General features: G+C 40.4%; 1 protein-coding gene across 1 annotated transcript in view; it reads right to left on the reverse strand.

Annotated features, from left to right (window-relative positions):
• LOC109936847 (zinc finger protein 346-like) overlaps positions 1-13,088 on the reverse strand; it is a 23,291-nt gene that overhangs the window by 8,451 nt on the left and 1,752 nt on the right. Inside the window, exons 2-4 of the mRNA XM_048603918.1 lie at positions 12,864-12,902; positions 3,007-3,110; positions 2,195-2,284 (exon numbers count right to left, since the gene is read on the reverse strand). Of these exons, the coding sequence (XP_048459875.1) occupies positions 2,195-2,284; positions 3,007-3,110; positions 12,864-12,902 (233 nt within the window). The remainder of the gene's footprint in view (positions 1-2,194; positions 2,285-3,006; positions 3,111-12,863; positions 12,903-13,088) is intronic.

The following is a 13,088-nucleotide window of genomic DNA, read 5'->3' on the forward strand; positions in this document are numbered from 1 at the left end:
AGCTGTGGGAGTCGGTGGGCTTGAAATGAATATCGGTTTCTAGGTTGCCCGATATGGAGACAGAGAGGTCCAGGAAGGGGAGAGAGGTATTAGGGATGGTCCAGGTAAACTTAAGGTTGGGGTGGAAGGTGTTGGTGAAGTGGATGAACTGTTCGAGCTCCTCGTGGGAGCACGAGGCGGCGCTAATACAGTCATCAATGTAACGGAGAAAGAGGTGGGGTTTAGGGCCGGTGCAGGTACGGAAGAGGGATTGTTCCACGTAACCTACAAAGAGGCAGGCATGGCTTGGGCCCATGCAGGTACCCATGGCCACCCACTTTGTCTGTAGGAAGTGGGAGGAATTGAAAGAGAAGTTGTTGAGGGTGAGAACGAGTTCGGCTAAGCGGATGAGGGTGTCAGTGGAGGGGGACTGGTCAGGCCTGCGGGACAGGAAGAAGCGGAGGGCCTTTAGGCCATTTGCATGGGGAATGCAGGTGTAGAGGGACTGGACGTCCATGGTAAAGATGAGGTGTTGGGGACCGGGGAATTGGAAGTTCTGGAGGAGGTGGAGGGCGTGGGTGGTGTCACGGACATAGGTAGGGAGTTCCTGGACCAAGGGGGAGAAAATGGAGTCCAGATAGCTGGAGATCAGTTTGGTGGGGCAGGAACAGGTGGAGACAATGGGTCGACCAGGGCATTCAGGTTTGTGGATTTTGGGAAGGAGATAGAAGCGGGCAGTGCGAGGTTGGGGAGCAATGAGGTTGGAGGCCGTGGGTGGGAGGTCACCTGAGGTGATGAGGTTGTGGATGGTTTGGGAGATGATGGTTTGGTGCTCAGGGGTGGGGTCATGATCAAGGGGGCGGTAGGAGGTGGTGTCGGAGAGTTGGCGTCTGGCCTCGGCGATGTAGAGGTCAGTGCGCCATACTACAACTGCGCCTCCCTTGTCCGCGGGTTTTATGGTGAGGTTGGGATTGGAGCGGAGGGCTGCACGTTCTGCGGGGGAGAGGTTGGAGTGGGTGAGAGGGGTGGAGAGGTTGAGGCGATTGATGTAAAGTGAAAATATGTTTGGTAAATTCTTCACTTGAGGGTCATTCAATAAATTTTATTCTTTTAGTTATATGTATCCCTACTGTAGAAATGCAAATGTAAAACAGAATTTAAATGGAGAAAGGCTGCAAATTGCTATAGTACAAAGGGTGCCCTGGTATAGGAATGACAAATGTTAGCATTCAGCAATGTACAATAAGTAATCAGGAAGACAAATGAAACGTTGGCTTACAATTCAAGGGGGATGGATTAAAGGTAGGGAAGACTGGCTACAACTGTATAGAACGTCAGTGAGATCCCACCTAAAGTGTCTCCTTATTTAAAGGACAGATACATGTACATTGGACAGTTCACAGAAGGATCACAAGGTCATTTCCTTGGAATGAAAGGGTTATCTTAAGAGAAAAGGTTAAGAAAGTTGGGCCTAAACACATTATAGTTTACAAGAATAAGAAATGATCTTACTGAAACATAATCTGTTGAATCCCTTCAGTGTAAGGGGTATATGTTCCCCCTTGTAGGGAATTCAAGAACTAGGGAGCAGTTTCAGATTAAAGGGCTTCCCATTTAAGATGGTGATGAGCAATTACTTCTGATGGTCAGCAATCTTTGGAATTCTCGATCTCAGAGCTGTGGTGGCTAGGTCACCAAATGTATTCAAGGCTGAAGTAGACAGACTTCTGATCTACAAGTTAATCAAAAGTCGTAAGGGGCAGGCAGGAAAATGGAGTTAAGGCCACAATCAGATTAGCCAAAATGTTAGTGAACAGCAAAGCAAGTTTGAAGGGTCAAGTGACCGAATCTTGATCATGTTCTGTATGTTCATTCCATTCAATTTCATCTACACATGTGTGCAGTGATACATTTTAAGGGAAGAATTTTAAAAGGAGAAACCTAGCATACATAAATAAGCACTTGAAGGTAGTAGAACAAGATGAGAAGGCTGTCAAAAAAGCATGTGGCATCCATAGTTTCGTAGAAGCAGTGAGTACAAAAACAAGGAAGTTATGCTAAACCTTTATAACTAGTTAATCCCCACCTGGAGTATATTTTCCAGTTCTGGGTAGCACACTTTGTCAAGGAAAAATGCATGCAAAAGGTCAACACATGCATGATGATCAACTGGCCATCTTCTGCTCCCTATCCCTTATAATTGATAGAAACTTACAGTGGAATCCTTTTTTATTATTTTGGCAACTGGTTCACCATCTTGATGGAGCTCCTCATAGCGACGTACTTTATTAGCATGTTTCTTGCTCTGTGGATTATAGCAGAAGACGAGTGATTGACACTTAAAGCTCAGAGAATACCTGAAACTTTGAACTTTTAATATATAAGCAATGATCGGTGGAAAATACCGTTTGTATAGAACAACCTTCATAGTCATGGTATAAATTTAAAATACTACATATTCAGTGCCAAAGCCATGGGACACAAAACGATGTTCACTGCAGCGAAATGGCTGCATCTTTTTGCCAATTCAAGCAAAGGGATCTTATACTTTCCTGTACATTAATTCTAATGTTAGAAAGTTTTAGCTTCTTGAGATATTTTAAAAATTTGTTATAACCTATTGGCAGAATACATTGATATTAAAATTCAATTTAGCAGCCCAGAATCTCCACACGAAGTTCCAGCATTTATCTAAATCATTTTCTGACACGCAACATTTTTATTTTAAAAAGGTTGCATCAACTGGACCAATTCTTCTCATAACTGGCTAGAGGAACAAAGATGGAAGACGGGGCAGAAGCAGGAATGGATCAGCACAGATCACAGATAGAACTGAGATTTTCATTGTCCTGAATGCCTCAGTACTATACCAGGAGAAGCGATTACTCAATAACCAAGAAGAAGCTGCCTGCTGTTTTTTTATAAAAACAGATTTTGCACCTGGGATTCATGCTCAACATGCACTAATCATTCCAGATATAGCAAACAGCCAAACTCATGGTGACACAGGGTCTGCCACGTTATTACCTGGTAATGTGCTAGTCTCTGGGACTCTGATATCAGCACAGCATTACACACTTTGCAGTGAGTGTCCGTGAAGAGCTCACTATTTCCTTCGATGATCTTTTGTACTGTGAAAGAAGACCAAAAGAACTAAAGCGAAACAGTAGAGATTCTGATGTTTTGCAGTAATTGTCTCCTTCACACAAATCCATTAGATTTCACTAATTTCACTGGTGTATGCACACCTTTAGAAACAACAAACATTTGCTAGTTAACTATATTCAGTAGTAAAGTACTAAATACTCTCTCAACTTCACAACAAACTTTCTATTTTGAAGTAAAGTTTATTTCAAGTGATAAATATCTGTGAGACACCTGTATTGAGATGCTACAACCAACAATATTCTTTTATATTAGCAGGATGACAGCACGAGGACAAAACAGAAAGCTTTGAGGCAGTCTGACTCGTGCTCATTTTCAAAATGAAGATACTAAACAAATAAATTGTTCTAATTAAGGGTCACTGGACCTGAAAAGTTAACTCCATTTTTTATCCAAAAGATTCTGCGCATCCTGCTGAATGTCTCCAACAATTTCTGATTCTGTGTCACTTTAAAGAATTAATTTTGTCAACTTAGAAAGTCCAAAAATTGCCCCAATATTAGAAGCTGAACTCGGCTTAAAGAGTCAATATTTCTTTCAATATTTGAAAGTTATTGAATTGTTGTTGAATGCTCTTAAGTATGAAACAGGCTATACTGCTAAATATTTATATTATTTGGGTGCTAAAACCCTGGATCATTTTTAAGGCTTCCAGTCAAGGTAGACAGGATAGGTTTGAAGACTTCAGGCTAATAATTCTATTTCAATCCATTGCTTAGGATAGTCAATAAAATACAGTTGTCAATCAGAATTTTAGAAAAGTCCAAAACTTTTTATACAATGTAAATGGAGTAATCCAGCAGTGGCTCCAACACTGTACGTGAAATCACAGCAAATTTCATGATGTAAGAAAATTACAAATAATTTAAACAACATCAAACTACAGAAAAATCCAATCAAATATCACAATATGATGCATATAAAACACTTATTATTGAATGTAAAATATTATGGAAGAATTCTATAATCGAGCCAAGCACTATGTTAGATCTTAAAATAAAACACAACAGAAAAGTTAGTCATCCTTTCCATGAACAGTTCTGCACAAGAGTCGGCCTATGGATGGAAAGATTCAACTATAGCAGACAGCAGACAGAGTTGAACAAAGTAGGTTTCAGGAAAGGAGGTGAAATTCAAGGTTTTAGCGAGAAAAATTAAGAGGAGATTATGGAAGCAATTTCAGCTGTGGGACCTGGAAAGTAGGAGAAAGTTGGGTAAGACTACACGTTAGGCTGGAGAGGTGACAGACAAATTCAACCCTGTTCAATGATGTGAGGAAGTGTGTTACAGCTTAGTGGATCTACATAGATTAAAATTTGAATTTGAGCAGCAACAAATGGCTTTACAGGAAATTAAAAGTACGTGACATTTTAACAACAAAATGCCATGGATGTTTTATTATCAAGTCCAATCTGCATGCAAAATGAATATCTTTTAAAATTAATGAGCAAGAAACAATTTCTCTAGAGTATGACCATGCCAAAAGCACAAGGAAGGCTTTTGCAATTTATTGCTGACATTTTCTGCTCAACACATGAAATAGATGACACTGTGCATTTCAGAGCCAGGATTTCTATTCAACATCTTCTGGAGATCTCTGATAGAAAGTGCACACTCAAGTCGCTCGGGGAACAAGATCAGAATCCAAGAATCCCTAAAGTGCAGAGACCATTTGGTCCATTGAGTTTGTACCAGCCCTCCAAAGAGCACTCCATCCAGATCCAGCCCCCTATCCTATCTCCATATTTACTATGGCTAATCCACCTAGCCTGCACATCCCTCGACGGTATGGACCATTTACAATGGCCAAACCAACTAACCTGCATACAGAGTCATACAGATGTACAGCATGGAAACAGATCCTTTCGTCCAACACATCTACGCTGACCAGATATCCTAAGTTAATCTAGTCCCATTTGCCAGCATTTGGCCCATAAACCCTTCCTCTTCATTTACTCATCCATATACCTTTTAAATGCTGTAACTGTACCAGCCTCCACCACTTCCTCTGGCAACTCATTCTATACAAGCATCACCCACTGGGTAAAAAAGTTGCCCCTTCGCTCCCTTTTAAATCTTTCTGCTTTCATCTTAAACCTACGGCCTCTAGTTTTGGACTCCCCCACCCCAGGGGGAAGACTTTGCCTATTTACCCTATCCATACTCATGATTTTATAAACCTCTATAAAAGGTCACCTCCCCAGCTTCTGAAGCTCCAGGGAAAATAGCCCCAGACTGTTCAGCCGCTGCGCCTAGCTCAACCTTGCTAACCAGTCTATCATGATGGCCCTTGGTGAACACTATACTCAAGTCCATACAGATCACATCCAACGCTCTATCCTCATCAATCCACTTCATTACTTCTTCAAAAAAATTAAGTTAGTGAGACATGACTTCTCACACACAAAGCCACGTTTGACTATACCTAATCAATCCTTGCCTTTCCAAATGCATGTAAATCCTGTCTCTCAGGATTCCCTCCAACAACTTGCCCACCGATAATTCCTGGCTTTTCCTTATCACCTTTTTAAAATAGTGGCACCACATTAGCAACCTCCGGTCTTCCAGCACCTCACCTGTGGCTATCAATGATACAAATATCTCAGCAAGGAGCCCAGCAATCACTTTCCTAGCTTCCCACAGAGTTCTAGGGTACATCTGTTCAGGTCCTGGGGATTTAGCCACCTTTATGTATCTTAAGACATTCAGCACCTCCTCTCTAATATGGACATTTTTCGCTATTTATTTCCCAACGTTCTACATGTTCCACATCCTTTGCCACAGTAAACACTAATGCAAAATACTCTTTTAGTGTCTCCCCCCATCTCCTGCGGTTCCACACATAGGCGGCCTTGCTGATCTTTAAATGGACCTATTCTCTCCCTGGTTACCCTCTGTCCTTAATGTATTTGTAGAATCCTTCTGTATTCTCCTTAACCCTATTTGCCAAAGTTATCTCTTGTCCCCATTTTGCCCTCCTCACTTCCCTCTTAAGTATACTCCTACTGACTTTATACTTGATCTCTGCTGTCTATGCCTGACATCTGCTTCCTTTTTTTCTCCTTGACCAAAATCTCAATTTCTCTAGTCATCCAGCTGTCCCTAAACCTACCAGCCTTGCCCTTCACCCTATCAGGAACATACTGTCTCTGGACTCTAGTTATCATTTTTGAAGGCTTCCCATTTTCCAGCCGTACCTTTACCTGCAAACATCTGCTCCAATCAACTTTCGAAATTGGCCTTCCTCCAATTTAAATGCAGTCTACCCTTTTCAATCACTGGCACCAAAGTGCTCTGCCATTGACACCTCAGTCACTTGCCCTGCCTTATTTCCCAAGAGTAAGTCAAGTTTTATACCTTCTCTAGTAGGTGTATCCACATACTGAATCAGAAAATTTACTTGTACATACTTAACAAATTTCTCTCCATCCAGGCCTTTAATACAATGGCAGTCCCAGTCTATGTTTGGAATGTTCTGATGACTATTGCGGGGGGTCTATAGTACAATCCCAAAAAGAATGATCATCCCTTTCTTACTTCTCAGTTCCACCCAAATAACTTCCTTGGATGTATTCCCATGAATATCCTCCTTAAGTACAGCCATAATGTTATCCCTAATCAAAAACATCACTCCCCCCTCCTCTCTTGCCTCCCTTTCTATCTTTCCCATAGGCATCCACACCCTGGAACATTAATCTTCCAGTCCCGTCCATCCCGGAGTCACGTCTCTGTAATTATTTCGATATCTCAGTCCCATGTTCCCAGCCACGCCCCGAGTTCATCTGCCTTACCTGTTAGGCCTCTTGCATTGAAATAAATGCAGTTTAAAACTTCCAAGCATCTCTAGCAAATCTTCCCACCAATATATTAGTCCTCTTCCAATTCAGGTGCAATCCATCCTTCTTATACAGGTTACTTCTCACCCAGAAGAGATTCCCATGATCCAAACTGTGAATCCTTCTCCCCTGCACCAATTCCTCAGCCACGCATTCATCTGATCTATCCTCCTAATGCTACCCTCACTTTCTCATGGCACCAGCAGTAATCCAGATATTACTACTCTCAAGGACCTCCTTTTAAATTCCTGCCTAACCTCCTATATTCTTTCCTCAGAATCTCATCCGTTTCTTTTCCTATGTTGTTAGCTCCAATGTGTACATCGACGTCCTGCACTTTTGAGAATTATCTGCACCCTCTGAGATATCCTTGATTCTGACACCAAGAAGGCAACACACCATTCTGATGTCTTGCCGTTGGCCACAGAAACATCTATTTTGGGACTATGGAAGGGAACTGGAGCACCCAGCGCAAACCCACGCAGACACGGGGAGAACGTGTAAGCTCCATGCAAACAGTCATCCGAGGCTGGAATAGAACCTGGTTCCCTGGCACTGTGAGGCAGCAGTGCTAACTCTCTGGTTTTGATCATAAAAGTAGGCCATTTAACCCATCAATCCTGCTCTGTCATTCAATAAGGCCAGGCCTGATCTAATTGTTGCCTTAATTTCACTTTCCTGCTTGCCCACTCTGAAATCTTGACTTCCTTGTGAAACAATAACTGTCCAACTCAGCCTTAAATACATTCATGGACACTGCTGGAGAGAATTCCACAAGTTAATGACCCTCAGAAAAGCAATTCCTCCTCATCTGTCTTCAATCAGAAGCCCTTTGTTTTCAAACTAGGTGTTGTTTCCTTCATTATTGCAAACATCCTCAGTATCTATCCTGCCAAGCTCCTTCAGAATCTCAAATTTCAATATGATCACTTCTAATTTTTGTAAACTCCAAAAAATCCCTTCATAAGAGTCAGCCAATAAAATTTCTCTGAACTATTTACAGTGAAAGTCTGTCCCTCCTAAAGTAACTCCTCTAGATATGGTCTCACCTATACCTGCACAGTTGTCTCAAGACGTTCCCACTTTTAGAATTCACCTCCAGTAAAGGCCAAAATTCCATTTGCCTTCTCAATTACTTGCTGTACATGAACCACAAAAAGTTAGCATGCATGTATAAAAGACACCCAGATTCCAGTACTGAAGCATTTTATATTCACTCTAATGGACAAATCTTTTCTGATCCAGGTCAGACAAACATTGGCGTCTTGCCTTTCTAGAGATTTCTGGCCAGGCTTCTGAGGCAAGAGCCTTCATAAGAGAAACAATCCAGTACACCAGTCAGGCAGTGACAAAGCGGATTGTCACAGAAACCACTCATCCTTTTTACAGCAATAGCTGCCGTATTCCAAAATTAAAGGCTGCAATGACAGCTACTGAAGAATGTAAGGCAAGTGAAGGGATACAGTGGCAAATTGATGGGTGCACACAGGCGGCAAATAAGTGGGTCAGGTATTGGTTGGGGGGGGGGGGGGGGGGGGGAGAGGGGGGGGGGGGGTTGGGGGGGGGGGGGGGGGGGGGGGGGGGAGAAAGAGCATGGTGTTCAGATTGTCAGTGTGAGTGAATAGGGTTGAATGGTGAATCGAAAGGGGAGGTCTCAGTTTTATAGTTAGCCTGAATTTAGACATATTTTAACTCACCTAACATGTCATGGTAAACATAATTATATTGGTATTCTCCATCCCTACATCAGAATTAGGGATTTTTTTGGGCTATTTTGACATTTGGCAATTATCTATTTAAACTTCCAGACAATTACAAAGTAGTCATTGGGACTTCCAAAATTCTAGTTTTATATATTTCCTGCTAAAGTGTGATAACCTCACATTTTCCCACATTATACTCCATCTACCAAATTCTACTCCTTGTGCTTAACTATTTGCATTCCTTTTCAGACTCTCTGTACCCTTCTCACAACTTGATTCCCTTCTTAATTTTGTCATCAGCAAATTTCAAAATCCTGTCAGTACATTCATCCAAATTATTAATAACTCAAATATTTGAGGCTTCAGAACAGATCCCAGTGGTTTGCAAACATGAAATTTGTTATAGACCAGATGAAACCCTCTCGAAATATGTCAAGAAGATACCCTAGACCCTAACTTTTATCTTCTTAAAAGGCAACCGTAAGGCGCTGTATTCCAGATGTGATTTGATTGGTCACCTATTAAGCTTTACGCAAAATACACTTTATTCTTACAATACAGTTAAAATACAAACAAAAGAAAATTCGCATAACTTGAACCCTACTGAAATACTTAATGAAATAATATATTATTTACCTACTAATCATCAACTATTCCAATATAGCAGCAGCCCTTGGAAAGATAAATTCAACAAAATATTTTCCTCATTTGCTATCTTCTCCAATCCAGGAGAAAGAAACACCGACAAAAAGACAAACAATCTAGCAGCAGAGAGAGAACTCAAGCTTTTTGCTGCCTCAGAGACAGAGACAGAGAGAGCGCGAGACAGAGCGAGCAATAGAGATGTATTATCAGCTTGAACTCCGATATAAACCCCAATTTCAATTGAAAACAAAAACTAAATCCCTGAGTCAGTGTGAACTGTGCTTCTGTCTGATTTGAAAGAAAAAAAACCACTCAGGAAGCTCAAAGCTATCTACCCACTGCTTCTGAAGCAGACTTTCTGGCAACACCTCTCTGCAAAAGAAACAGCAGAGAGCAAATCCCTCTTCAAGGCACAGTACTGTAACAAATTGATCCATTTATCTTTATTTTCTGCTTCCTGTTAGTTAACCAATGCTTTATTCATGCTAACATATCACTCCTAACATCATGAGCTCTTCTTTTGGAAAATCAAATATACTACATCTACTGGTTATATCAACAGAATTTTTATAATTTGCCAAAACCATGTACACTGTCAGATTGTTTTCTGATTTTCTAAATGTCCTGCTCTTACCTCTACAATAATAAGTTATTTAGCTTTGCATAAACAGAATGGTCATTTGGGCTACAAACAAATCAGAAGATAACTAGCACTAATCTACATCGCTTGAACGTTAGTCAGTGTCTATACATGGAAAGACTAAAATAAAACAGAATTCCAAACCCAATTCCAGATATTGTAAACCTTTTATACAACTCAAAGTAATTTGACTTATAGGCACTTTACTGTATTATTCCTCCAGTAACACTGACTAAAGGCCAAAACCTCTTTAGATCCATGCTTCCCTCCCCAGGGTTTTGCTTCAGTTCCACAGGTTCCAACAACTATCTGGTTCCTCACCAAAATGGCCAATTCATTTATCTACTTGGAACTCAAAGAATCGGATTTTATTTTTGATGAGTCAGACACATTACACAATACAGTGCAGACAGCATAAACAATAAGTGATGCTTGTCACTTTCTGCACGGAGTGTGATAGACCTGACAAATAGATTTTTAATGGAAAGCAGTCTTTAAACTCCTGTTCAATACTCACATGGCTCTATACCCAAGCTTAAAATGCAAAAGTATTCTTTGAATCTGTTCCTTTTTCTGTTGATTCAATGTAGTAATATGTACATTTAACTTGCCCTACATTTTTAATAAATAAAATTGCTCAGCAACCACAGTTTTCACAATAGTTTGCAAAACTATTATAGTCATGGAACAGGTCATGCTAATTATAGAATGTGCAAAAATTCATGGGTTTGATCACAATGTTACACCATAGCTAATCAATTGCCTTAAAACATAATGTGTCTCAAACTGGTCAGAAGATTTTGCTTTCCTTGATAAAAAGCCAGGGTATAAGTATTAATTATTCTCCAATAATAAACATCATCACCCACTTAACTACTTGGATTTAAAAATAAAATTTTCTATATTTTCCTGCAGAGCATGTGTGGGTTAATCTAAAGGCAAAAATTGACTATTTGCAATGAGAAAGCAAGTTTGGTAGCACCTGTGGACAGAAAGACAGATTAATGTTTGAGGGCTATGACCTTTCATCAGGACTGAATGTTACAGGTTAAGAAAGTACTTAAACAAGGCAAGAAAGAATAAAATGGGGAATGAGGTCATGAAAAAAAATAAAAGTAGCAGGATAGAAAGTGAAAGGCAGAAGTATAATGGGAGAATTAAAAAGGCCAGAATAACATAAATTATATCAGAAACCACTATGACTATCTCTTGTCTAAATAAATGGGAAAAGTAACTTTTTCAGACTAGAACGCATTTGCGAAACAAAACCAACATAGCTCCCATGCAGCCCTGAAAACAATGTCCCAATTCACTAAAAAATAATTTCTGAACTAACTTTTGCCCATCATTTACTACAATATTTTTACAGTTACCACTCAATTCAAAAGCTATCTTTGATGCCTCAGTTCCCATGGTACTGATCCCCGCAACTACAAAAGTGCTATAATCAACCTGTTACTCCCAAAAAAAGACAAACCCTTGAATCCAACATCCTTGTGCATCATTTCTTGAATATCCCAAATCATTCTCTGAATTCCACATTTGAATTCCAGGTTGTTCTCAGCCAATGCCAAAATACTGAAACTTCTTATCTCAGTGACATTATACGTGAATGTGGCAAAGATAAGTTATTCTTAATCACCCCTCACCACTGAATGGGATCGCATTCAATAATCCACCTCAACTTTTTTGGTACATGGACTGGACCTCTGAGGTCCAAAACTGGAAGTCAATGTGTCGACATGCCTTATTCTTCTATGGTCCCAACCTTCCCTATTTGTGCTTTGCCAATTCTGATCTCTTGGCCAGTCGCAATTTTAATTACCCCACCAGTGGTAGCCATTGCTTCAGCTGCTAAGTCTCAACACTCCGGAATTTTTTTTTAAAATATATTACTCTTTCATTTATTGCCAATCCTGAATTGCCCAGAGCGTAGCTCAGTCAGCCAAACTGTTGTGGGTCAGGAGTCGCAACTAGGCCAGACCAGGTAAAGATGCAGATTTCCTTCCCTAAAGGACATTAGTGAACCAGATGTTTTTACAACAATTGACAATGATTATACAGTTACTGTTAGGCTAGCATTTTTGCTTCAGATTTTTTAGGAATTGAGGGTTTATGCCACCACCTCCCCTTCTAAATATCTGTACCTCTTTTTTTTCTCCTTTAACGTCCAACTTATGACTTACCTCTGACTACATTTATGGTCATCTCACAAGGTTTGATGTAAACTTTGATTCACATTTTCTTGAGAAGCACCTTGGCATTTTTTTCACGATGTTAAAATATACAATATACGTAGAAGTTGTCACTCTTGACGGAGGGCACCCAAACAGCACAGAGGCAAACAATATGCCAAGCACTCTACTGAAGATCATATGGGTTACCAAAAAGACCTGTTACTGAACATCTCTCATCAGTGCATAAGTGAGATTCTGAGCTTCCAGTCAGTTAACAGTTCTCTCCATGGCCTCCTACATTGTTCTAATGAAATTCAGGACTCAATATTTACATAAAGCAGCTTAAAATCATAATCACTGCTCTGATTTTTCAAACTAAAGGTCTGCTGTGCCCATTCACACTTCTAGTTAAACTGATACATTAGATTTTTATTTGGGATTGTATTTAAGAGGCAGCTAGATATAGTGCTTGGGGCGAATGGGATTGAAGGTTATGGGGAGAAAGCAGGATTAGGCTACTGAGTTGGACGATCAGCCATGATCGCGATCAATGGTGGAGCAGGCTCAAAGGGCCAAATGGTCTCCTCCTGCTCCTATCTTCTATGTTTCTAGCCATCTTTGCTCACTTATTCCAATACTACCCCACTTTGCCTAATAACATAATCTAACCATTTTGACAGTTAATGAAGTCTATCTCACTTCCTATCATACACCTTACCTTTTGTTCTTTCCTCCTCTTCTCTCTCACCTTTCTTCCCTGAAAAGAAAAACAATAAACTACAGCTACTGGAAATGCAAGAACAGAAATTGCTGGAACTCACTTCTACACGTAACCTTTACATTCCATCCCAAAACCACACTTGTGTTTCCCTTGTTCTCACCTTCCAATCCACCTTCTGTTTAAAATGGATCATCCGCCAACATTGCTAGCACCTCCAGCATA

The sequence above is a fragment of the Rhincodon typus genome, chromosome 12, assembly GCF_021869965.1.
Source record: "Rhincodon typus isolate 14 chromosome 12, sRhiTyp1.1, whole genome shotgun sequence".
In the NCBI taxonomy this organism is placed as follows: Eukaryota; Metazoa; Chordata; class Chondrichthyes; order Orectolobiformes; family Rhincodontidae; genus Rhincodon; species Rhincodon typus.